The 23152-nt window shown below is 43.9% G+C and overlaps 1 protein-coding gene across 1 annotated transcript in view; it reads left to right on the forward strand.

Moving 5' to 3' along the window:
* Positions 1-19032, forward strand: part of ATOSB (atos homolog B) — a 61017-nt gene extending 41985 nt beyond the window's left edge. The window contains exons 4-9 of the mRNA XM_073553144.1: positions 6454-6506; positions 6621-6720; positions 7466-7624; positions 7890-7958; positions 14063-14280; positions 15578-19032. Of these exons, the coding sequence (XP_073409245.1) occupies positions 6454-6506; positions 6621-6720; positions 7466-7624; positions 7890-7958; positions 14063-14280; positions 15578-15731 (753 nt within the window). The 3' untranslated portion in view covers positions 15732-19032. The remainder of the gene's footprint in view (positions 1-6453; positions 6507-6620; positions 6721-7465; positions 7625-7889; positions 7959-14062; positions 14281-15577) is intronic.
* Positions 19033-23152: the final 4120 nt, after the last annotated feature.

A 23152-nucleotide genomic window follows, 5' to 3' on the forward strand; every position in this document is an offset into this window, starting at 1 on the left:
GGACATAAGGGTGACACAAGACATTAGTGACTATATCGCAGAGTGTGTGATAACGGCACACCCCGACAGACACTTGTGTAACAGGAAGAGCACGAAGGGGGGTGGAAATCGATCATAAAAAAGCAATAATAAAGGGAATTTCTTCATTCTTATGAAACCTTTGCATTTCCCTTGTAAATTACCAAGATGGCTGAAGCCAAAAATCTCCGTTACGAAAGTGTCATGTGAGCGTTAAAAGGAGTCCTGCCGGGTTCGAGATCCACCTAAATCTGCTGTAACTGCAAAGCTTTATGTTCATGGAAGACGTTTTTTTTTTTTTGTTTGTTTTTTTTCTTTTGGTCATTTCTTGAACATGTTTTCCCGTTGGGGTTTTTTGGATGTGTTTTTTGTGATTTTTTTTTTTTTTTTAATTCTCCATTGAATTATTAAGATACTGTTTTTTGTTTTTTTTATAAGTCTTCTTATGCTTTTTCTGCTGTTGCAGCACAGTGCAATGTTACATTCCTGTCTCTTTCGGCCTGAGCTATCCCTTCTTTGTCTGGCTTCCCTGACCCCTGAGATACCCTGTCCGGGTCCGCAGCTCTCATGGTTTCCTACCCGCCTTTCTGATACGGTTCCCTGTCCGGTTTTCTCTTCTGGAAAGTGATAAAGGCATGCTCCTCTGTACCTAACTTGGGCTCTAGGCCCCGGATGTTTTGGAAAGGTCCGCAATAGTGGCGGCTGTCTGCATGCTGCCCAAAGTTCGTACTCTTATTGTGCTTTTTCAGCCCTCCGGACTTGTACTATACTTATCACGTTTTCTATCTAATCTTCTCATCTCCCTAAAGCAGGAAGTGTTCCTCTTTTTATAACTTGGCCCCCTCCCTTTGGCTGGGCTGGTCCCAAACACTTAACTGTTCCTAAACATTACATAACTTCTATCACCAAAATAAATTTGTTCACATTAGTGGCTGTGATAGTCTATGCACCGTTTTATTAGAGAGGAGAAAGACCCTGATTGTCCCTGGCATACTCCTACATTCACACACTTATTTTTGCTGATTTTTCAGAGCAGAAACTTGTCCAACGCTCCAATCAAAACTTCTTTTTTTTTTAATGTGCTTAATGTGGATTTTTCTAGCTGAAACATTTGCATCAAGAAAAAAAGCTTCTAAAAGTTTTTTTTTTTTTTTTTTTGTTTCTGCTTCTATTTATTCGCTTTTTTTTTTCTTCCTGATTTTGTGAATCTGGGAAAGTATGGTTCTAGGCCAAGCTACTAAAAAGATCCCCCATCTTACCTAAACGCCAAAAGAGCACATACACCTAAGCACGCAGTGAGAGTTGTCCTATGATGTACCCTCTCGCCATTGTCCCCATTCTGTCCCAGGCCCCTGAATAATCCACCGACACCAGCAGCAATCCCCCGATACCGGTCAGTGCCGGAGAGCTATAGGACGCACAGTAATGCCCTCCACTCTGTGACTGGGAGGTTCTGGGACACCAGAGGACAATGTCGGCTAATCCTCTGCTGTCATGGGGGTGTACACATACACAACGTAGGCTCCATGCTCTTAACTCCTTCATTGTTGGTATTTGCTTTCAAATGGGCCTAGATTATGTCTGTAGATGGCAGGAGGAGCTGCAAGACCAAGGAAGGCGTCCAGTCCTGTACAGAAGAGCAGTATTATGGTAGTTATCAGGGGCGGATGTAGAAATCACAGGGCCCCACAATCAGTTCTAATTGGGACCCCACCCAATTAGAGGATGTGTGTGTGTATGTATGTATGTATGTGTGTGTGTATATACACTCACTGGCCACTTTATTAGGTACACCATGCTAGTAAGGGGTTGGACCCCCTTTTGCCTTCAGAACTGCCTCAATTCTTCGTGGCAGAGATTCAACAAGGTGCTGGAAGCATTCCTCAGAGATTTTGGACCATATTGACATGATGGCATCACACAGTTGGCGCAGATTTGTCGGCTGCACATCCCTGATGCGAATCTCCCGTTCCACCACATCCCAAAGATGCTCTATTGGATTGAGATCTGGTGACTGAGGAGGCCATTTGAGTACAGTAAACTCATTGTCATGTTCAAGAAACCAATCTGAGATGATTCGAGCTTTATGACATGGCGCATTATCCTGCTGAAAGTAGCCATCAGATGTTGGGTACATTGTGGTCATAAAGGGATGGACATGGTCAGCAACAATACTCAGGTAGGCTGTGGCGTTGCAACGATGCTCAATTGGTACCAAGGGGCCCAAAGAGTGCCCAGAAAAAATTCCCCACACCATGACACCACCACCACCAGCCTGAACCGTTGATACAAGGCAGGATGGATCCATGCTTTCATGTTGTTTACGCCAAATTCTGACCCTACCATCCGAATGTCGCAGCAGAAATCGAGACTCATCAGACCAGGCAACGTTTTTCCAATCTTCTACTGTCCAATTTCGATGAGCTTGTGCAAATTGTAGCCTCAGTTTCCTGTTCTTAGCTGAGAGGAGTGGTACCCAGTGTGGTCTTCTGCTGCTGTAGCCCATCTGCCTCAAAGTTCGACGCACTGTGCGTTCAGAGATGCTCTTCTGCCTACCTTGGTTGTAACGGGTGGCAATTTGAGTCACTGTTGCCGTTCTATCAGCTCGAACCAGTCTGCCCATTCTCCTCTGACCTCTGGCATCAACATGGCATTTCTGGCCACAGAACTGCCGCTTACTGGATTTTTTTTCTTTTTCGGACCATTCTCTGTAAACCCTAGAGATGGTTGTGCGTGAAAATCCCAGTAGATCAGCAGTTTCTGAAATTCTCAGACCAGCCCTTCTGGCACCAACAATCATGCCACGTTCAAAGGCACTCAAATCACCTTTCTTCCCCATACTGATGATCGGTTTGAACTGCAGGAGATTGTCTTGACCATGTCTACATGCCTAAATGCACTGAGTTGCCGCCATGTGATTGGCTGATTAGAAATTAAGTCTTAACACACAGTTGGACAGGTGTACCTAATAAAGTGGCCAGTGAGTGTATGTGTGTGTGTGTATATATATATATATATATATATATATATATATATATATATATATATATATATATATATATATATATATATATATATATATAGTGATGGATATATATATATATATATATATAGTAATATATGTATTTGGCGGTGTCATATCTCCTAACTTTTATAAACCAGAAGGACCTGTATTGTCAGATTTAACCACATGTACAGTGTAGAACAGTTCCTCCAGCAAGGTCTGAAGTCTCCACTGTGCCAAAAACAGTGTGCCCCCTATAGTATGATATTCCCATACACAGTATCATGGGCCCCCTCACAGTATGAGGGTGCCTACAGCCCCCTACTCAATATGATGGCCCTCACAGCCCACCACTACGCATAAGAATGACCACACATCCTCAAACAGTATTAGAGCAACCGCAGCCCCCCACACAGAATGAGGACCCCCACCGTTCCCCAACTCTGTATGGGGCCCTCACAGTTCCCCACATCCCTTCACACAGTATTATGGTTCCCACAGATTCCCATCAGTGGCCCCCACTAGTCCCCTACCAGCCCGCCACTCATTACAATGGCCCACTTGGTATGATTGTGCCCTACCAACCATCCACTCAGTATGATTGGCCTCCTCCATCCCTCCGTTTCATATGATTGGCCCCACAATTACTTACTCCCCCCCCCCCCCCCCCCCAACTCATGGGCCCAATAGTGGCCACGTGGGCAGCCAATATGGATCAAATATGATAGTTATATTCTTGTACATAGGAGCAGTATTATAGCAGTTATATTCTTGTACATAGGGGGCAGTATTATAGTAGTTATATTGTACATTGGAGCAGTATTATAGTAGTTATATTCTCGTACATTGGAGCAGTATTATAGTAGTGATATTCTTGTACATAGGGGTAGTGTTATAGTAGTTATATTCTTGCACATAGGGGGGCAGTATTATAGTAGTTATATTCTTGCACATGGGGGCAGTATTATAGTAGTTATATTCTCGTACATAGGGGCAGTATTATAGTAGTTATATTCTTGCACATAGGGGGCAGTATTATAGTAGTTATATTCTTGCACATAGGGGGCAGTATTATAGTAGTTATATTCTCGTACATAGGGGCAGTATTATAGTAGTTATATTCTTGTACATAGGAGCAGTATTATAGTAGTTATATTCTTGTACCTAGGAGCAGTATTATAGTCATTATATTGTTGTACATAGGGGCAGTATTATAGTAGTTATATTCTTGTACATAGGAGCAGTATTATAGTAGTTATATATATTCTTGTAAATAGGGGGCAGTATTATAGTAGTTATATTCTTGTACATAGGGGCAGTATTATAGTAGTGATATTCTTGTACATAGGGGCAGTATTATAGTAGTTATATTCTTGTACATAGGAGCAGTATTATAGTCATTATATTGTTGTACATAGGGGCAGTATTATAGTAGTTATATTCTTGTACATAGGGGCAGTATTATAGTAGTTATATTCTTGTACATAGGGGCAGTATTATAGTTATATTCTTGTACATAGGAGCAGTATTATAGTCATTATATTGTTGTACATAGGGGCAGTATTATAGTCGTTATATTCTTGTACATAGGGGCAGTATTATAGTAGTTATATTCTTGTACATAGGGGCAGTATTATAGTAGTTATATTCTTGTACATAGGAGCAGTATTATAGTAGTTACATTCTTGTACATAGGGGCAGTATTATAGTAGTTATATTCTTGTACATAGGGGCAGTATTATAGTAGTTATATTCTTGTACATAGGAGCAGTATTATAGTAGTTACATTCTTGTACATAGGGGCAGTATTATAGTAGTTATATTCTTGTACATAGGGGCAGTATTATAGTAGTTATATTCTTGTACATAGGAGCAGTATTATAGTAGTTACATTCTTGTACATAGGAGCAGTATTATAGTAGTTACATTCTTGTACATAGGGGCAGTATTATAGTAGTTATATTCTTGTACATAGGAGCAGTAATATAGTAGTTATATTCTTGTACATAGGGGGCAGTATTATAGTAGTGATATTCTTGTACATAGGGGCAGTATTATAGTAGTTATACTCTTGCACATAGGGGGCAGTATTATAGTAGTTATATTCTTGTGCATGGTGATGGTCTCCCTCCCTGTTTTCTCTTTTTCCCCTCTCTCCTATGCATGGACTCTAGAAGCTGCTCTCTTTTACCCTGCCGGTATCACATGTGGCCCCATTCTCCTCATCCCATGGGCTGGATCGCACATCCCGGATACAGTGTGTCCTCTCAGCTCCTGCGGGTGTAGGATAATCCTGTGTAATCCTCATCGTCCTCTCCTGTCCGCGTCGCTCTCCCTTTTACTATAGTAATGAATTACTTCCTTACTCCCTCCCGGTCACTAGACCGCGCTCCCACAAATCCAGCGTCTCCCCTCATCAGCCCAGGATCCCCCCCCCCCGTCACATCTGGTTGTAGTTTTCTCCTGGCTTTTGGCTGAACTTCTGTTCCTGGTTTCACATCCAGGGCGTCTCATTCATTTCATGGTTTTAGTTTTCAAGTTTATGGTTTTAATATTTTATATTATCGTCGTGTTTGGACCTAACCTTTCCCCGAGAGTCTATGTCCGGACACCGGCGTTGCGTCTCTCGCTTCCTAACATGAGGCACCACAGACATCCCCTATGTATAAAAATCCCCTTTTATAGGGTTTGGGCTGGTGAGGGAGGCCCTTTATAGCCTCCGCTTATTGTGCCTCTCCACCTGGAATATTCCCATGAGTGACAGGTGTGTGGCAGGCAGGTAGGGCGTAGAATGCAGAACAGCGGGGTCACAGGATGGGGGGATTTGGGGCATGGCACAGAGCACACAAGGCTCCTGGGATGTGACCCTGTCTACGAGGACGGTGCGGGGGCTGCAGAGGCTGCTTGGGGGAGAGACTTGAAGAGCGTGGTGCTATGGACCTGGCTATGGTAGGGATGACCCCATATATGTGTTCCTATAATATACCTCTGCCCTAATTAATATCAAGAGGAATTTTAATTTTTTCGCCCCAAAAAATGTCTCCTGCCAACCATTTTATGCCTTTTTGTTCCTTTTTATAGGACGACCTGTGACTTTTGGTCTACTCATATGGGGCCAAAGTGACCTGTTAGGTGGATGAGCCCAAGGCTCCAGGGCCCGGGTGCGACTACACCCCTGAAGATGAGCTTTGTGGTTTTATCTATGAGATATCAAATTAATCTTATTTTACGATTTTAATTTTTTTTTAACTTTGTCTAAATGCAGCTTTGGCTGTGACTAGAGTGAGACACCTGGTGACCGTGTGACCACAGCTGGGTTGTGACCATTCCGATTGTGACATCACTGATTTGTAGTGATGGACTGACGTCAGTGACTGCTGGCAGCGCCGCCTGATATCTCTTGTCTGATGTTCCCAATTTCCCCCAATCAGAGCCCGACGGACTGTACGAGCCGCAGGACGAAGCGAGAGCTGCGCCTGAAATCGTAAGTTGGGCGCCTTCTCTCCGGACGGGCCCCGTAGATTGTCAGCTCTGCGGCTCCCTAATTTATCTAACCATTTAGAATATTCATCTTTTCTTTTTCTGTTTTTTCGTTTAGTCGTACGTTACGGAATTTAAGGAAAGGACAAGCGGGAAGGAGCTGCGCTGGAAACTGGGCAAAACCTTGTGTCAGTCGATCGCTGCTTGGGACCTTTGAGGTATTTCCAGTCTGGGACCTCCTAAATCATGGCACCAGCCCTGCACAGCCATGTCCTCACCATTATCACAAGCTTGGACAGGTCGATGCCCAGAGATGGGCAGCAGACTCCTCTCCTGAAATACTCTGTGCTGCTGGAGACTCTGCGCCTTCCATTATTTAATACTTAGTCTGTGACCTCTAGTATCCTGGAGCCCCCCATACCACCCTGTCCTCAGCAATATCATCCTAACATGGAGCTGAGATCAGCATATTGCGCCACCTAAATACTCTGTGCTGCTGGTGTCTCTGCTCCTTTTTAGTATGTAACATTCAGTCTGTGACCTCTCATATCCTGGTATTGCCCCTATACTGCCCTGTCCTCCATCATCATCATCATCGTGGCTTTGGACCTGTCACTGTCAAGAGATCACACTTCTCTTCTGAAATACTCTGTGCTGCTGGTGTCTCTGTATGAAACCTTCAGTCTGTGACCTCTCATACCCTGGTCCTCTCCCTATATACACAACATCATGGCCATAAGATTGGACCGGTCACCTCCACCTAGAAGATCAGCACGCTGTTCTCCTGAAATACTCTGCGCTGCTGGGGTTTTTGACTCTTTCCACTACGCACCGTTTAGTCTGTGACCTCTGGCAGCGTGCTTCTTCTGAAATGCTCTGTGCTGCTGTGGGGTGGACTCAGCTTCTGTTGTGTGTGCCGTGGGGAAAGGCAGAAGTGTTAACGCGGCTTCACTTCTCACCCAGGAGTCCATCCTTCGGGGAAGATTTGCTCCATCCGGTCAGATTGAAGGTTTCACAGCAGAAATTGGCGCCAGCGGTTCATACTGTCCTCAGCACGTCACGCTTCCAGTTGAGGTCACTTACTTCCATATCTCCGAGCACAGCGCCCCCTCGCCCTTCCTGGTAAGAATGGTGAATTTCATTTTAGACGTGATGTATATAGCTCCTTGCACCGGGTTCGGAGAAGACTTGGGCAGATTATTGGGGTGTGGAGGAGGCCGGGGGACTCCACAAAATCTTCAGTCTTATGGAAACATGTAGAGTCCATGGTGATGAAGGAAGTTCAATTCTAAATCATCCGCGCTACAATGGACTCTCATCATCCTCCATTGTGTGTCCGTTGTCATGCTTCGTCGTTAGAGTAATTTCTGTCCTTCATTTTCTGCAGGGAGTGATTGATCTTGATGGCGTCGGCAGGAAGGGATACAGTGTCCCCAACACAGGAACCATACAAGTGGTAAGTGGCATCAACACGCAATTCAGGGGGTTAAGGCAAGAACCCCACGGAGAACGTCATGGGAATGCAGCTGATACATGTATTAGAGAGCAATGACATCACACAAGTTATGCCATTCATCTGCCTTTCCCTGTCATCAGAGAATACAGCCGATCCATACACTAGAGACTGGTGACATCACTGGGATGTAGCCTATCCATTCACTAGAGACTGGTGACATCACTGGGATGTAACCTATCCATACACTAGAGACTGGTGACATCACTGGGATGCAGCCTATCCATTCACTAGAGACTGGTGACATCACTGGGATGTAGCCTATCCATTCACTAGAGACTGGTGACATCACTGGGATGTAGCCTATCCATTCACTAGAGACTGGTGACATCACTGGGATGTAGCCTATCCATTCACTAGAGACTGGTGACATCACTGGGATGTAGCCTATCCATACACTAGAGACTGGTGACATCACTGGGATGTAGCCTATCTATTCACTAGAGACTGGTGACATCACTGGGATGCAGCCTATCCATTCACTAGAGACTGGTGACATCACTGGGATGTAGCCTATCCATTCACTAGAGACTGGTGACATCACTGGGATGTAACCTATCCATACACTAGAGACTGGTGACATCACTGGGATGCAGCCTATCCATTCACTAGAGACTGGTGACATCACTGGGATGTAGCCTATCCATTCACTAGAGACTGGTGACATCACTGGGATGCAGCCTATCCGTTCACTAGAGACTGGTGACATCACTGGGATGCAGCCTATCCGTTCACTAGAGACTGGTGACATCACTGGGATGCAGCCTATCCGTTCACTAGAGACTGGTGACATCACTGGGATGCAGCCTATCCGTTCACTAGAGACTGGTGACATCACTGGGATGCAGCCTATCCGTTCACTAGAGACTGGTGACATCACTGGGATGCAGCCTATCCGTTCACTAGAGACTGGTGACATCACTGGGATGCAGCCTATCCTTGCTATATAAACTGGTGTGATACAAACACACAGGCACTCCTTAGTGTGATATAATCAGAACCAGAAGGAGTGGAAAAATGTATAAAGGAGTAGTAGTATCCGGGCAGAGCTGTGCTAAAGGTGGTCACCACTGTACTGGAGGCTTGTAATAATCCTTTTTAAATCCTTCTGTGCGACCTTCTACCATCCTCATCTGACTTTGGAGGGCTGCCTCCATTTGTGTTTATATAATTTATTTATAGTTTTAGGTTTTGTCTGTAAAGAAGTTTTGGTGATCACTTTCAGGGTTATGCACTCCACTTTGACGTTGCAGCACCGAGAATAAAAAAGTAATAAAATGGGAAAAAAATTCTTCAAAATCTCTTGATTTTATTCAGTACAGAGTATTACGAGCACCACACATAGAAATCCCCGCACTTAAAACTTACTGATGGCAGCAGAGGGTGTATCAATGGTCGTCTGAGGAATGTACGGCCACGCTGAATGCACTTGGGAAAATCATCAAGATCCGCTGCTGGCAGCTCCTGTGTAATTGCCGATCAATGGTGTCCCAGATGTGCTCGAAATTGGTCAGAATGTGCACAGGAGCTGCCAGCAGCGGATCTTGATGATTTGCTCAAGTGCATTCAGTGCAGCAGAACATTCCTCAGACAACCTTTAATAACCTCACTGATAGCAGCCGAGGCTGTAAGTGTGGGGATTTCTGTACATCACGCTGATACTACATACTGAATAAATCAAGATGGTTTAAAGATTTGTTTTCATTTTGTCATAATTTGCATGTCATTAATATATTTATCCTGTGATTGCCGTAATGCCACAACTCTTCCTTCTTTGTGTTGCATTTTCAATTTTGAGTAGTGTATTGCAGTTTGCATTTTCACCACATGGTGTCAGCAGTATACCTGTCATTCAGCCTCCATGTAGTTCCCGTCATTGTCCCTTATTTGTTATGAATGGATTCTGTGATTTTTTTTTTTTTTTCTTCATTTTATCAATGGAGCAAAACCTGCTGATGGCCCCGGTTGTTCTAGCACTATAACCTAGGTGCTGCTGCATTGTTCTTAGCATCTGATTTCTGCACCATCGTTGTCGGCTTTTTTTTTTCCTCTAGAATATGGTAATGAGTAGGTCAGCAGGTGCAGGCAAATAATGGAAAAAAAAAATCAAGACATTTTCAATAATAACTGGATACTTATTTTTTTTCTTAAATGTTGATTCAATTTGATGTATTTTCTTTTTCTTTTTTTTTTACTTCCAGATAACAGGGTGGTGTCCTATTTACTAAGGCTAATTTCACATTTGCATCTTTGTGCGCAGTGCATTGTGCGCAAGTAGAATGCATGCAAAAACGCACATGTGTTTTTGCGTGCGTTTGCGGTTTTTATGCGCATGCGTTTTAACCAGTTTCTAGCCATGTTTACTCTTAAAACGCACGTGTACGCAAACGTTCCCATAGACTGTAATGCGTTGTTTTGACGCATTCCGTGCGCAAGCGTACGCATGCGTTTTTTTGACGCCTTTTGGATGGACCCAAAAATGCAACATGTTGCGTCCGGCGTGTCTAGACGCACACCTTGAAAAAATGCATGCGCGCGAAAACGCAGACGAACGCATGTAAACGCAAGACCATGTTTACGCCATGTTAAACATAGGTACGCATGCGCACGATGCGATGCGCAAAAAAACGCTAATGTGAAACCAGCCGAAGGGGGTTCACCACTTTTTCATATGTGTTAATGTTAGTGTTTACTGTACACATTCTGGCTGGTGACCGGTTCACCCAGCGTTATGTTTCTTCCCTATTTAGAACAAAGCGGGAAAAAAGATGATTGCTGGTCCAATATAATGAACAAAGATATGTTTATTGGATAAAAGGGGGCTAGTAGCAGGGTATGGGGAAGGGACAATAATACGTGTCATGTACTGAACTGTACAAAACTGGGACGCACGCAATATGGGAACAACTGCATGTATCATAGAAATGCTGAGTGGCTAAATGATAAACTACGTACAGTCCCAAAAATGTTGCTCTATATATACAGTATATATATATATATATATATATATATATATATATACTGTATATATAGAGCAACATTTTTGGGACTGTACGTAGTTTATCATTTAGCCACTCAGCATTTCTATGATACATGCAGTTGTTCCCATATTGCGTGCGTCCCAGTTTTGTACAGTTCAGTACATGACACGTATTATTGTCCCTTCCCCATACCCTGCTACTATATATATATATATATATATATATATATATATATATATATAACATCACAAGTCAACCTCTGCATAGGAAACAATTATAGTATCACAATTTAAAATGAATATTCAATCATATAGTACCTAAGCAAAGAATGACAGGAGTCTCCAGAGACTATGCACTCGCCACGACGCGCGTTTCAGTCCTGCCTTCGTCATGGGGGCCTGACGACGATGTCTTGAGCTGTTCACAAGTGGATTTATTGTCTGCTGAGGCATGGCATCCCACTTTTCTTGAAGGGCGACCCTCAGGTCATTGAGGTTCTGGGGTAGAGAGTTTTGTGTCTCTACACGGCAACTCAGCTGATCCCATAGATTTTCTATGGGATTGTGGTCTGGAGAAAGTGCAGGCCACTCCATGTGTGGTCCCCCAGTCTCCAGCAGCCCTTCCCTAATGATGCAACCTTGATGAGCGGGAACATTGTCGTCCATGAAGATGAAATTAGGCCTGTGTTGTTCATGCAGAGGCACATTCACTGGATTCATGATGTTATTCAGTAGTCGGGGCTTGTCGCTGTACCATTGACAACGTGTAGGGCAGTTCTGTAATGACTGGACACACCTGCCTACACTGTAACACCACCATCACCAAAGTCTCATCTGGTGATATCTGTGACGGCTGCATAGCACCCTCCTTGAAGCCTCTAGCTTTGTTGGCGGCCATCATTTCTGCTCAGCATGAATCGACTTTCACCAGTTACCAGCACTGAGGCCCACTGGTTCCTCGTCCAGATGTTCCGTGGCCCATTCAGGACGATGACTTCTGTGCCTGGTGGTGTGGTCAGGTACCCTTGCAGGTAGTCTAGCACACATACCACACTGGTGAAAACAGTTTTGAATGGTCTGACGTGACACTTGGGTGGCACTCATCTTCCTTACATGTGCCTGGAGTTGTGTTGCATTCATCGTCCGGTTCCAAAGAGCATTGTTCACACCAGGGCTGTGGAGTCGGAGTCGTGGAGTCGGAGTCGGTGCTCATTTTGGTGGAGTCGGAGTCGGAGTTGGAGTCGGTATAAAATGGACCGACTCCGACTCCTAAAATATATAATAAATTGGGTAGTTCAATGCAGGATGTGCTGAATATTTTTTCATAGGAGTTTGGGAAAGTTATGAAATGTCCTATAAATGGCTGTTCTATTCCTGATCTAAGGCTACATTCACACACAGCGTTTTTCCTGTGTTTTTTGAGGATACGTTTTTCAGCTGCAAAAGCTGATCATCTTTTTAAAAAACCGCATCACCTGAAAGGTTTTTGAGCTCATAGATAATGTTTTCAATAGCAAAAGCAGATTAGAAATCTGCTCTATCTATCCATTTATCCATATCTGTCTATCCATATCGTATCTGTACCAAAAAGAATGAAAACCGGGTAGTACACCAATATATATTCTGTTCTATCTAAATATCTTGATTATTGGATCATAAAAATGATTAAATGTCTGAGGTTCACATTGTACTACAATAAATTTTTCACTTAAATATAAGCAATATGTGTGGGAGTCGGAGTCGTGGAGTCGGAGTCGGAGTTGGAGTCGGAGTCGGTGTAAGGGAAATTGAGGAGTCGGAGTCGCAGGTTTGGCTTACCGACTCCACAGCCCTGGTTCACACTGAAGCATCATCGGTGTGGGATGAGGCCAAAGGACGTCCACTTCTCTGCCTCTTCAATGACTCTTCCGGTCTCTGTTGCACCCAGCTGATGACTCTGTGACTCTCTACGTTCCGTGGTCACTTTCGTCAGAGAACATCCTGCTTGAAACCTCGCAATGGTGAAGTACAATGTTAATCAATTGTTAGGTGTCGTCTTTAGTCTCAAGATGTCAAAATGTGACCAGCATGATGAGGAGGACAGTTTACTACCAATTCTGATTGAACCCCGAAACTTATTGGCCGATTCATGAATCAAACACCTGTTGTGAATTTTACCACCATTAAGCTCCTTGTTAGAGAACAGCAAGATGTGCAAAAAGTACTGAAACTCTGAACAGTTGGACTCGTGGAAGGTTAGAGACGTCACATTAAGTTCATCTGAAAAGGTTCAGTGCATTTTAGGTACTTCCTGGAATGTCACCCAAAACCTAAATATCCCTGAGTAGTGTATGTATGTCTGTATATGAGTCTGGGATATAGGAGCAACCAAGAGAGTCTGGGAGGGAAAGGCTGTTCCCATAACCCAGCCGGGGGCTTACAAGCCGAATTACAGCACCTGGTTTAGCTCAGCAGTGCGGAGTTTGGGCTATAACTGAAATGAGGTGTTAGTTTGGTGAACACATTTGAACTGCTGGAGCGGATACTGCCTGAAATACTGAGATTGGTGAGGCTGCTACATTTACCTTGTTTTATTGTGCCTGAAGAAAGGACTGTTTGTAATTCACATGTACTGGAGAAAAGCAGTACTTGTTTTTGAGCTGTTGTTTTGATATAAAAATCCTGTCCTACCTGGCTCTGCTACATATATATATATATATATATATATATATATATATATATATATATATATATATATATATATATATATGTGTGTGTGTATCTATGTGTATAGATATTTATATAATAGTAGTGTATGTCATTATTTATTTCAGTTTAGGCATATGTGTCACATGCCCGTTTTTCTTTTAGTTATGTGGTTCGGTCTGATTTTGGTCCTGTCTCTATACTGGATTCAGGTGGAGAGGCCTGTGACCAGACACATCATTTTTGTTAAAATATAATGTTAAAGTAATAAATCTATTTTTTCCCTGTTTTTATCATAATGCATATATTTGCAATGAAATAACCCCACCTTTTCATGTTTATTGTATGTTTTAAGTCCCTCTTTCTGACTTCTTCTTTTCAGACCTTATTTAACCCCAATAAGACCGTGGTGAAGATGTTCCTCGTCACCTACGACTTTAAGGACATGCCCGTCAACCATGTGACTTTCCTGCGCCACCGAATCTTCCTGGTTCCCGTGCAAGAGGATGATGGAGAGAATGAAGGGCCGCACTGTGCCTCCGGAGGAGCTGCTGCTAAGGAGAAAGCCAAGAGGATCCTGTGCTACCTCATGCATCTGAGGTATGGCCAAACAGCAATGGGCTGATCGTCACTTTCACACTGCTTGTCACCCAGCTTTTCTAGAGTCCAGAATAGCAAGTGTCGTTGTTTTATTATTATTATTATTACTTTCCTCCTTTATTGCCACATAAATGGGTAAATTTACCCATTAGGATCGTGGCGTGATTGGTGATGGCCTTCAATGGCTTCTGGTTTCTTACCCTATTTTAATCCAAATCTGTTAATGCTCTGATACACCCCCGCCCCTGTATCATGCGTACCTGTCCTTTCACACCAAACATGTACGAAAACCTAGTCTTCCGCTCTCGTCTTCCACCACAAGTACAAAACTGTTGGCGCACATACCAGTCTATTATGTTCTAGAACTGTCCTTATGCCGGGATCACACTTGTGAGAACCTCGCACAAGTCTCGCATCTTAATACCCGGCACTGCCTCCGGCACTCGGGATCGGAGCGCTCAGCTGCATGTATTCCTGTGCAGCCGCACACTCCGGTCCCGAGTGCCGGAGGCAGTGCTGGGTAAGAAGATACGAGACTCGTGTGATCTTCTCACAAGTCTGACCCCGGCCTCATGCTTATATTTCTGTAACCTGGCATCCTCTCAGTGGGGGGTTATGGCTTTTAGAAGTTTGACATAGGAGAGCAGGAGCAAAGAGGTGAGGACCCGCCCACGCTTCCTGTAGAGAGGGAGGGGGCGAGGACCCGCCCACGCTTCCTGTAGAGAGGGAGGGGGCGAGGACCCGCCCACGCTTCCTGTAGAGAGGGAGGGGGCGAGGACCCGCCCACGCTTCCTGTAGAGAGGGGGGGCGAGGACCCGCCCACGCTTCCTGTAGAGAGGGAGGGGGCGAGGACCCGCCCACGCTTCCTGTAGAGAGGGAGGGGGCGAGGACCCGCCCACGCTTCCTGTAGAGAGGGAGGGGGCGAGGACCCGCCCACGCTTCCTGTAGAGAGGGAGGGGGCGAGGACCCGCCCACGCTTCCTGTAGAGAGGGAGGGGGCGAGGACCCGCCCACGCTTCCTGTAGAGAGGGAGGGGGCGAGGACCCGCCCACGCTTCCTGTAGAGAGGGAGGGGGCGAGGACCCACCCACGCTTCCTGTAGAGAGGGGGGGGGCGAGGACCCGCCCACGCTTCCTGTGGAGGGGGGGGCGAGGACCCGCCCACGCTTCCTGTGGAGAGGGGCTTGCATCCAATAGCGTCCAATAGCTAGTAAATATATAAACAAATGATTATTGGAAAACTACTTAGAATTTTTTTTTTTTTTTAATGTCCTAAACAATAGTCTTTGTTTTTTTTCAGGTTTCAGCGCTCAAAATCTGGAAAGATATACCTCAACGAAGACATTCGCTTACTATTCTCCCGGAAATCTATAGAGATGGACACTGGCATTCCCTATGAACTGAAATCCTTCACCGAAGCCCCTAAGAACCCTAAATATTCCCCAAGGGTATAAAGACTGAGCCCTAAGACACGAGGTGCTAAAACATGCTCGCCTCACCCCCCTGCCGATTCCGCACACCTTTTATTTATTAACCGCACAACCCGATAAAACGCTCGTCCTAATTGCCACCCTCGCCCCTGTGCCCCTCATGGGGTGGTGAATTATAGTCCAGCCCCACGGTCATCTGGACTCCACTAAAAACCTTTCAGCCGAAAATTTCAAGTCTAGGGTTTTGTTTTATTTTATTTTTTTATTTAATGCTTTTATTTTTAAAAATGTTAAATTATAGCAAAGTGCGGCACAGGTAACACTGGCGCTCCACGCTGCGGCACACCGTCGGGTAATGTAGTCAATCCTGACGTCACTTGTTGCCCCCTATGTCTGCAGAGCTGGTGGGTAGAGAGAAAATTGGGAGTAATGGGACAAATCTATCAATATGTTAAAAAGGAAAAAGAAAAGAAAACCGCTCCAACCCCCCCAATATCTATGATAGAATCCTGATGTAAGGCTGACCTTCTTATTTTTATAAGACTTCTTTGTCTCAGATACAAAGTTTTATGACGGTCTGCAAAGTTACCCTCCATGGTTGTTTTAGCATTTCGAACAGCACCCGTCCTTTCACGGAAAACATTAGTCTTTCTGCCCTCATCCCTACTACAAGTCAATTCTGCACTTACCTGCCCAGGAGCTGTCCCAATCTACTTTTTTTGGGGTGGTTTCCCTTTATCAACATTCTTCCAGCACTATAGGTGCTGGAACTTCCTTTTTAATGCTTCCCATCAAGGCTTCTGCCATTCTTCAGTGGCTTGCATGCTCTGAACTGAAAGCCACCCCCGTGCACTGTGTGACAGATAGAAAGCCGAGAACTTCCATCCTCACCCTCGCCTCCTGCAATCCATCTCTATGTCTTTGCTGCTAGAGACGGACGGATTACACTTGACACCAGGGCGTAGACAGAAACGAGACCCCCTAGTGGCCGAAACGTTGCAGTTTTTTTTAATGTATTAATAAAGTGATTTGCAGAATGTCCATCACATCTATCAAATGGGATTACATTGCCTGGAAGAACAGGAACCACATAGGAACAACTGCCTGAAATATTATATTTTTTTTCTACCATAAGCTCAACTATGTGGCCTTGCATAAATGGCTGTTTAGGGGCCCAGAGATCAAGCCCTCTCCTGATCCCTTATGATAACTTCACAGCTACACATAATTATTTTTTATTTATTTCAAATTTTTATTATTTGTCATATGTGAGTTTACAATGATCACTTGTGTTGTGTAGGTGAGGCTTTTTTTTTTTTTTTTTTTAGATTTTCTCTGTCTTCCATGTGACTTGACCACAAGGCAGGCGCCACATTTAGATTTAAGAAAAAGTTTGGTTTTTACATTTCCTAATCAAGTTTAAGAATGACCTGCTCTTTTGACTATTTAAAGGGAACTTGTCATATCCTCCAATGCTATTAACCTGCAGACATGGGATTGACTGAGAGCATGGATGGCTGTCAGTCATTGCCGGGCACTGCATACTAAGTACTGAGCAGTGGCGGTAGTGACGCCACTATGACTGAAAGCCAGAGGCTGCAGGGAGGAATAAAGCTCCTTTCCTCCACTTAGCCAGGCTTTCAGTACAGCTTTGGAATGCTATTAACTTGCAGCTATCAGGTTGACAGAGAGCATGGATGGCTGTCAGTCAATACCGGGGCGTGCTTGCAGGCGCTGCTCACTATGTACTGAGCAGTGACAGCAGCCGTGCCACTATGACTGAAAGCCGGAGGCTGCAGGGATGAATAAAGCTCTCTTCCTGCTGGTAGCCGGGCTTTTCAGTACAGTGGCCGCACAGCTTTGGAATGCTGTTAACCTACCAATTAACCCCATATCTGCAGGTTAACAGCATTTGGGGACCTTGCACGTTCCCTTTAACTAAATACTAAAAGTGAGACTACACGTGTGGCTGATCACATGCGACTAAATCACTCCCATGTGCAAAGGCCAATAGATCGACAACTGACTAGAAAGATCTGATGCCACCATCGATCTAACCCTTAAGTTCCTATGAAATAAAACTTCTGGAGTATCTTTGCGTAGATCTTCAAATTATTGCGTTTCTCTACTACTCCTACTGAAAATGTATATCTGAGCAAGCATTGAACTATTTTCAAGAGGAAGAGCACAACTCTGAGTTCTGAGAATTATTTTTTTTTTTTTTTTTAATAAAACTCAATAAGACTCTGCTACTTGCCATAAATATGTAATTTTCTTTACCTGGTGAAAATGCCGCTGTTCTGCTAAATCTGGCGATGTCTTTCTTTTCTTCCTGCTCCCTTCCGTTCCTGACATATGACTCCTACTTTTCTTTCTATAAATTTAGACTTGGTAGCCAAGTGGGAGTGGTCCACAACTCCTCTCTGAGAGTATATTTGACGACCACGCCCCCTTGTCTAGTCATATAGTGAAGATGGGGTCATATCTCATGAATGGAGGGGAGCAGAAACAAAAGAAAAACATTGCCGGATTCAGGAGAACAGCGGCATTTAGGCCGAGTGAAAGAATTACACGTTGGAGACAAGTGACGAGTCTTTGTGTGGCAGAAAAGTCAAAAGGCAGCGTACCACGTTTTGTCAAATGTTTTTTTTCTAATAATTTTAGGTAACGTTCTTGATCCTTCTGCTTATTAGATCATTCATGTGATTCCTAGATGTTTCTGGAGTTTGGACATTACTTTTCCTATGGTTGTCACCCAACATGTCATATTCTCAATAAGTAATTCCTGAGGAGCCGGTGGCTGGAGATTTGTGACGTAATTCAGTGGTCCCCGGTCATGATCACGTGGTGGGCCCGGTCATGATCACGGGATGGGCCCGGTCATGATCGCGTGGTTGTCCCGATCATGGTTCTATTTGACAGTTAACTTCTATTTATTTATTTTTTTAATTACAACAGTTGGCGTCTGTTGATGTTCCCACGGTAACCAAACTGTTCCTCAATTCTACGGAAGAGAAACAATCTAATTGGTTACTGAAGTCGCCGTGTCCACAAGCACCGCTCCCCTTTGGTCTGCCTAACAGGATAACCGTTCACTAAACCATTTTTTTTTTTTCTATTTATTATTTTAAAGGCCTTGCCATGTATATTTAATCTAATTTTATCTGTAGAAAACTGAAAGGTTTTTTTTCTCTATAGGAAAGATGTTATATTTGAACTCTGCAGCACAAAGGGGGTTAAAGTATGTGCCAAATGTCACCAACTTATACCTAGATGTTGCCGTCACGCTCCCTTGAAAATAAAATGGACATATACAATACCTGAATACCTGTGAATGACTAATTCTTTGTGAATTATTTTTGGGTATTTTGTGGAATAAGTGGAGAATTATCGATAAATCAAGAATGGGCTTTCAAGATACAGTATGATAATGAGCAATAGTCAGAAGCGGAGAATTACATTTGTTACTCCCCACCGGGCTTACATAATGCTGCTTTACCATGAAAAATATTCAGAATTGAGAGTCCTCAGTAGTTGATACCTTTTAATGGCTAACTGAAAAGATGGTAACACATTGCAAGCTTTCGAGACTACTCAGGTCTCTTCATCAGGCATAGACTAATACAAAATCTGAAGAATCACATATATATACACAACACAGCACAGAAAAAATGCAATAGATGAGACAAGTGACGTGAAGCAGAATTATCATTATGGGAGAGGGATAGACCTAAATATTGGTCCAGTTCATAGATAAGGAGTCTGGATGTTTTATTGTCCTCTGATTGGAGTCTCCTAATGTGTTGTGATGCTCCCCACAAGGTCTTAGGAGCAAATTCCTTAATTAATGTAAAAAGAGATAAATCCATGCGACACATTAATTCCTGCATTGAGTGTGTCAAAGGTCATCATGAATTTGAACTCACAGACTCCTCTCTCTCTGAGCTGTGAAGTTACCTTTCAATACCAGTAATTTCATGTCCATGGAGTTATGATCAGGCATACAAACAAATTTTGCCACAGGTAGATCCATTTTTTTTTCTCATTGTGTGATGATGAGAATTCATCCTTGTTCTCAGTTTTTGCCCTGTGTCCCTCACATACAGACCCCCAGTTGGACATGTAGTACAAATAATTAAGTACACCACATTAGATGTGATGAAGCTGAAAGTACCTGGGACCTTGTAGTCCTGATGTGAGTTGGGGGATCTTTATCTTGTCCGCGGTCGTTACATATGGACAGGTTTTACATTTTTTCTGGTTGCAAGGAAAGGTTCCTGCAGATGTTGGGAAGGACAGAGAGCTTCTGACAATGCTGCTTCTTAGATTTGGGGGCTGCCTAAAACACAGCAGTGGGGGGGGTCTGGAAATATGGACTGTAATCGGGCATCTTTTTGTAGTAAAGGTTGTAATTTCCGTGCAGCTCCCCTTATCACCTCCAGATTTGCATTGTAGGTGACTACTAGAGGCACCCGGTTATTTTCTTCTTTAGCTTTGCAATGTAGCAGGTGATTCCTTGACATTCTGGTGGCTCTTGTAATTTGGTTTTGAATTGTTCTTGAATGGTAACCCTGATTCAAAAAGGTCTTTTTGAGGCGACCAAGGTGTTCATCTCTATCCATGGGGTTGGAACATATACGATTGTATCTGTTGGCTTGGCTATAGATAATAGAGTTCTTTGTGTTTTGGATGGAAACTGTCCCATTTAAGGTATGTTGGATGGTTGATTGGCTTCTGATACAGGGATGTCTATTTCATTGTTCTTTAGCTTAATGATGGTGTCCAAAAAGTTAATCTCAGTGGCTTTATTATGGACACGTACACCTGTTAATCAGTGTTGACATATTAATGAACACTGTGCCCTTCTATTACCACATGACAGTGTTCACATTAGCAAGAAATTTGGCTGCACTCACTATTCTGCTGGTGCAGTCACTGTGTACATACATTGCATTACTGATCCTTAGTTACATCCTGTATTATACTACAGAGCTGCGCTCACTATTCTGCGGCTGCAGTCACTGTGTGCATACATTATTGATCTTGTATTATACCCCAGAGCTCAGGCTTGGACTGGCCCGTAGGGGAATCCCCCAGTGGGCCACAGTGCAGATCTGGACCCCTCCCCACTGTATGGGCAGTACTTGGCATAATTCACTTGATTCACTCTGTACAGAAAAAAGCAGCATCTCATAATTCAGTAACCAAACTACCCAGTTTATTGTTATATAGAGATATAGGTAAGTTTACCCCAGAGCTGCACTCACTATTCTGCTGGTGGAGTCACTGTGTACATACATTACATTACTGATCCTGAGTTACATCCTGTATTATACTCCAGAGCTGCACGCACTATTCTGCTGGTGCAGTCACTGTGTACATACATTGCATTACTGATCCTAAGTTACATCCTGTATTATACTCCAGAGCTGCACTCACTATTCTGCTGGTGCAGTCACTGTGTACATACACTTTTGGAATTTTTGACAGTACAGTTCTGCAGAATTTTGACCCTGGCTCAATGCCAACAGGGTCTTTTCAGCTTGATCGCATTAGGTTCATCATACAACAACCCCAAGGCCTGAAAAAATGCGTCCACATTTGTTAGAATAGGATCATCTGGTACTAAAGAAAACGCCCAATCCTGGGGATCACTGCGCAGCAAGGAGATGACAATTTTAACCTGCTGCGCAGAGCTCCCCGATGAGTTAGGCTTCAAGGCAAGAAATAATTTACAATTATTCTTAAAATTCAAAAATTTAGACCGATCCCCAAAAAACACATCAGGAGTGGGGATTTTTGGTTCAGCAGCGTGTGAATGAGCAAGATAGGCGGAAATTCCTCACACTTCAGCAGCGAGCTGCTCCACACGATCAGACAATTGTTTAAACTCCATCAGAAAAAATATTCCTCCTTCGGCCTCAGAGAAAAAGAGGAAAAAATATACACACACACAAAAAAAAAAAAAAATCTGACACTTTTTTTTTTCCCTTTTAACAATTCCTTCCTGCTTTGAGTACCCTAGAATCTGCGGTATGTCTGGTGATTCTGTTATGATTGAGCCACCGAGGAGGAAAAAACAAAACACAAGCTCAGCCCAGAAAATCAGAGAGGTTGGAAACTAGCAGATTGCAGACCCCTAATCCTATCACACAACTAGCAGTAGCCGTGGAGTGTTCCTACGGTGATCCTAGACACCTCGTCACAGCCGGAGATCTACATAAGCCTAAAGAGAGAAAAGGGAAAAACTGACTGCCCCAGACAGAGGCGTATCTAGGCTTCCTGGCACCCGGGGCAAGAATTTGGTTCGGCGCCCCCTCCACACACCAAGTACATATGCAACTTGCACACTTAGCCATGTACCCACAAGCTGCTCTCCCTAATGCTCTCAATGTTCAGTAAAAAACTGTAAGCAGGAAGAGAAGCTCGTTGTCAAGTATGAAAATCGCATATGAGTGAAGTGTCTGTGTGATGACTACTGGAACCTGCAGAGCTGAGTCCTGGCATTGCAGCTTCTGAATTCTCACAGCTAATGCACTGCACACATTTAGGATTCTCCCTTGCTGATGTACAGTCATGTCAGCACAAGTATGTGATTTATATACGTCAGGCCACATTCCGACTAGACGTGCCCGGCCTCGCTCCGTTCATTTTCATTGAGTGAGGCCACACACGTCTAGTCAGCATGTGACCACATGTATGTAAATTACCGGCATGAGAGAATCCTGACAGTGTGCAGTGAGCACTGTGAGAATTCAGAAATCTGCAGTCACATAGAATGTCTGCAGACTCAGCACAAACCTGGACAACCCATTTAATGTTCCTAACAAATAAAAACATGAGAACAAGTCAGTGTCACAAATAACATTTACATCCAAGTACCTTATAGATGTCGTCATCTCTGGAGTCGTTCTCCTTTACTTCTTCTTGTCCAGACCCCATGATGAGTTTTCTCATCCACAGCGGCCTCTGCAGACTTCCATCTTCTCCGGTCTTCTGCAGCAAATCTCCACACGACGCCCTTAAAGATAGAAGTGTCATTATAATGCCCCTAAATACAAATATCTGCAATATACTGTCTCCTCACACTATTCCCCCTCCCTCCTCTAACTTCCCTCTGTTCACCATACTGTCTCATCATATATTTACCCCCTCACTCTCTATACTGTCTGCTCACACATACCCCTGATTACCCATACTGTGTCCACATACATTAACCCGTTCGCTCCCCATAATGTCTGCACCCAACCCCCATACTGTTTCCTCATACATACTGTGTCCTCAAATCTCCCCACACACATTAAATACCCCCCCATCCCGACTCCAAATCCCTCACACACATTAAATAACCCCGCATCCACACTCCAAATCCCTCACACACATTAAATAACCCCCCATCCACACTCCAAATCCCTCACACACATTAAATAACCCCCCCATCCCCA

Source organism: Dendrobates tinctorius, unplaced genomic scaffold (assembly GCF_039654945.1).
Source record: "Dendrobates tinctorius isolate UK_male_01 unplaced genomic scaffold, ASM3965494v1 ptg000197l, whole genome shotgun sequence".
Taxonomy (NCBI): domain Eukaryota; kingdom Metazoa; phylum Chordata; class Amphibia; order Anura; family Dendrobatidae; genus Dendrobates; species Dendrobates tinctorius.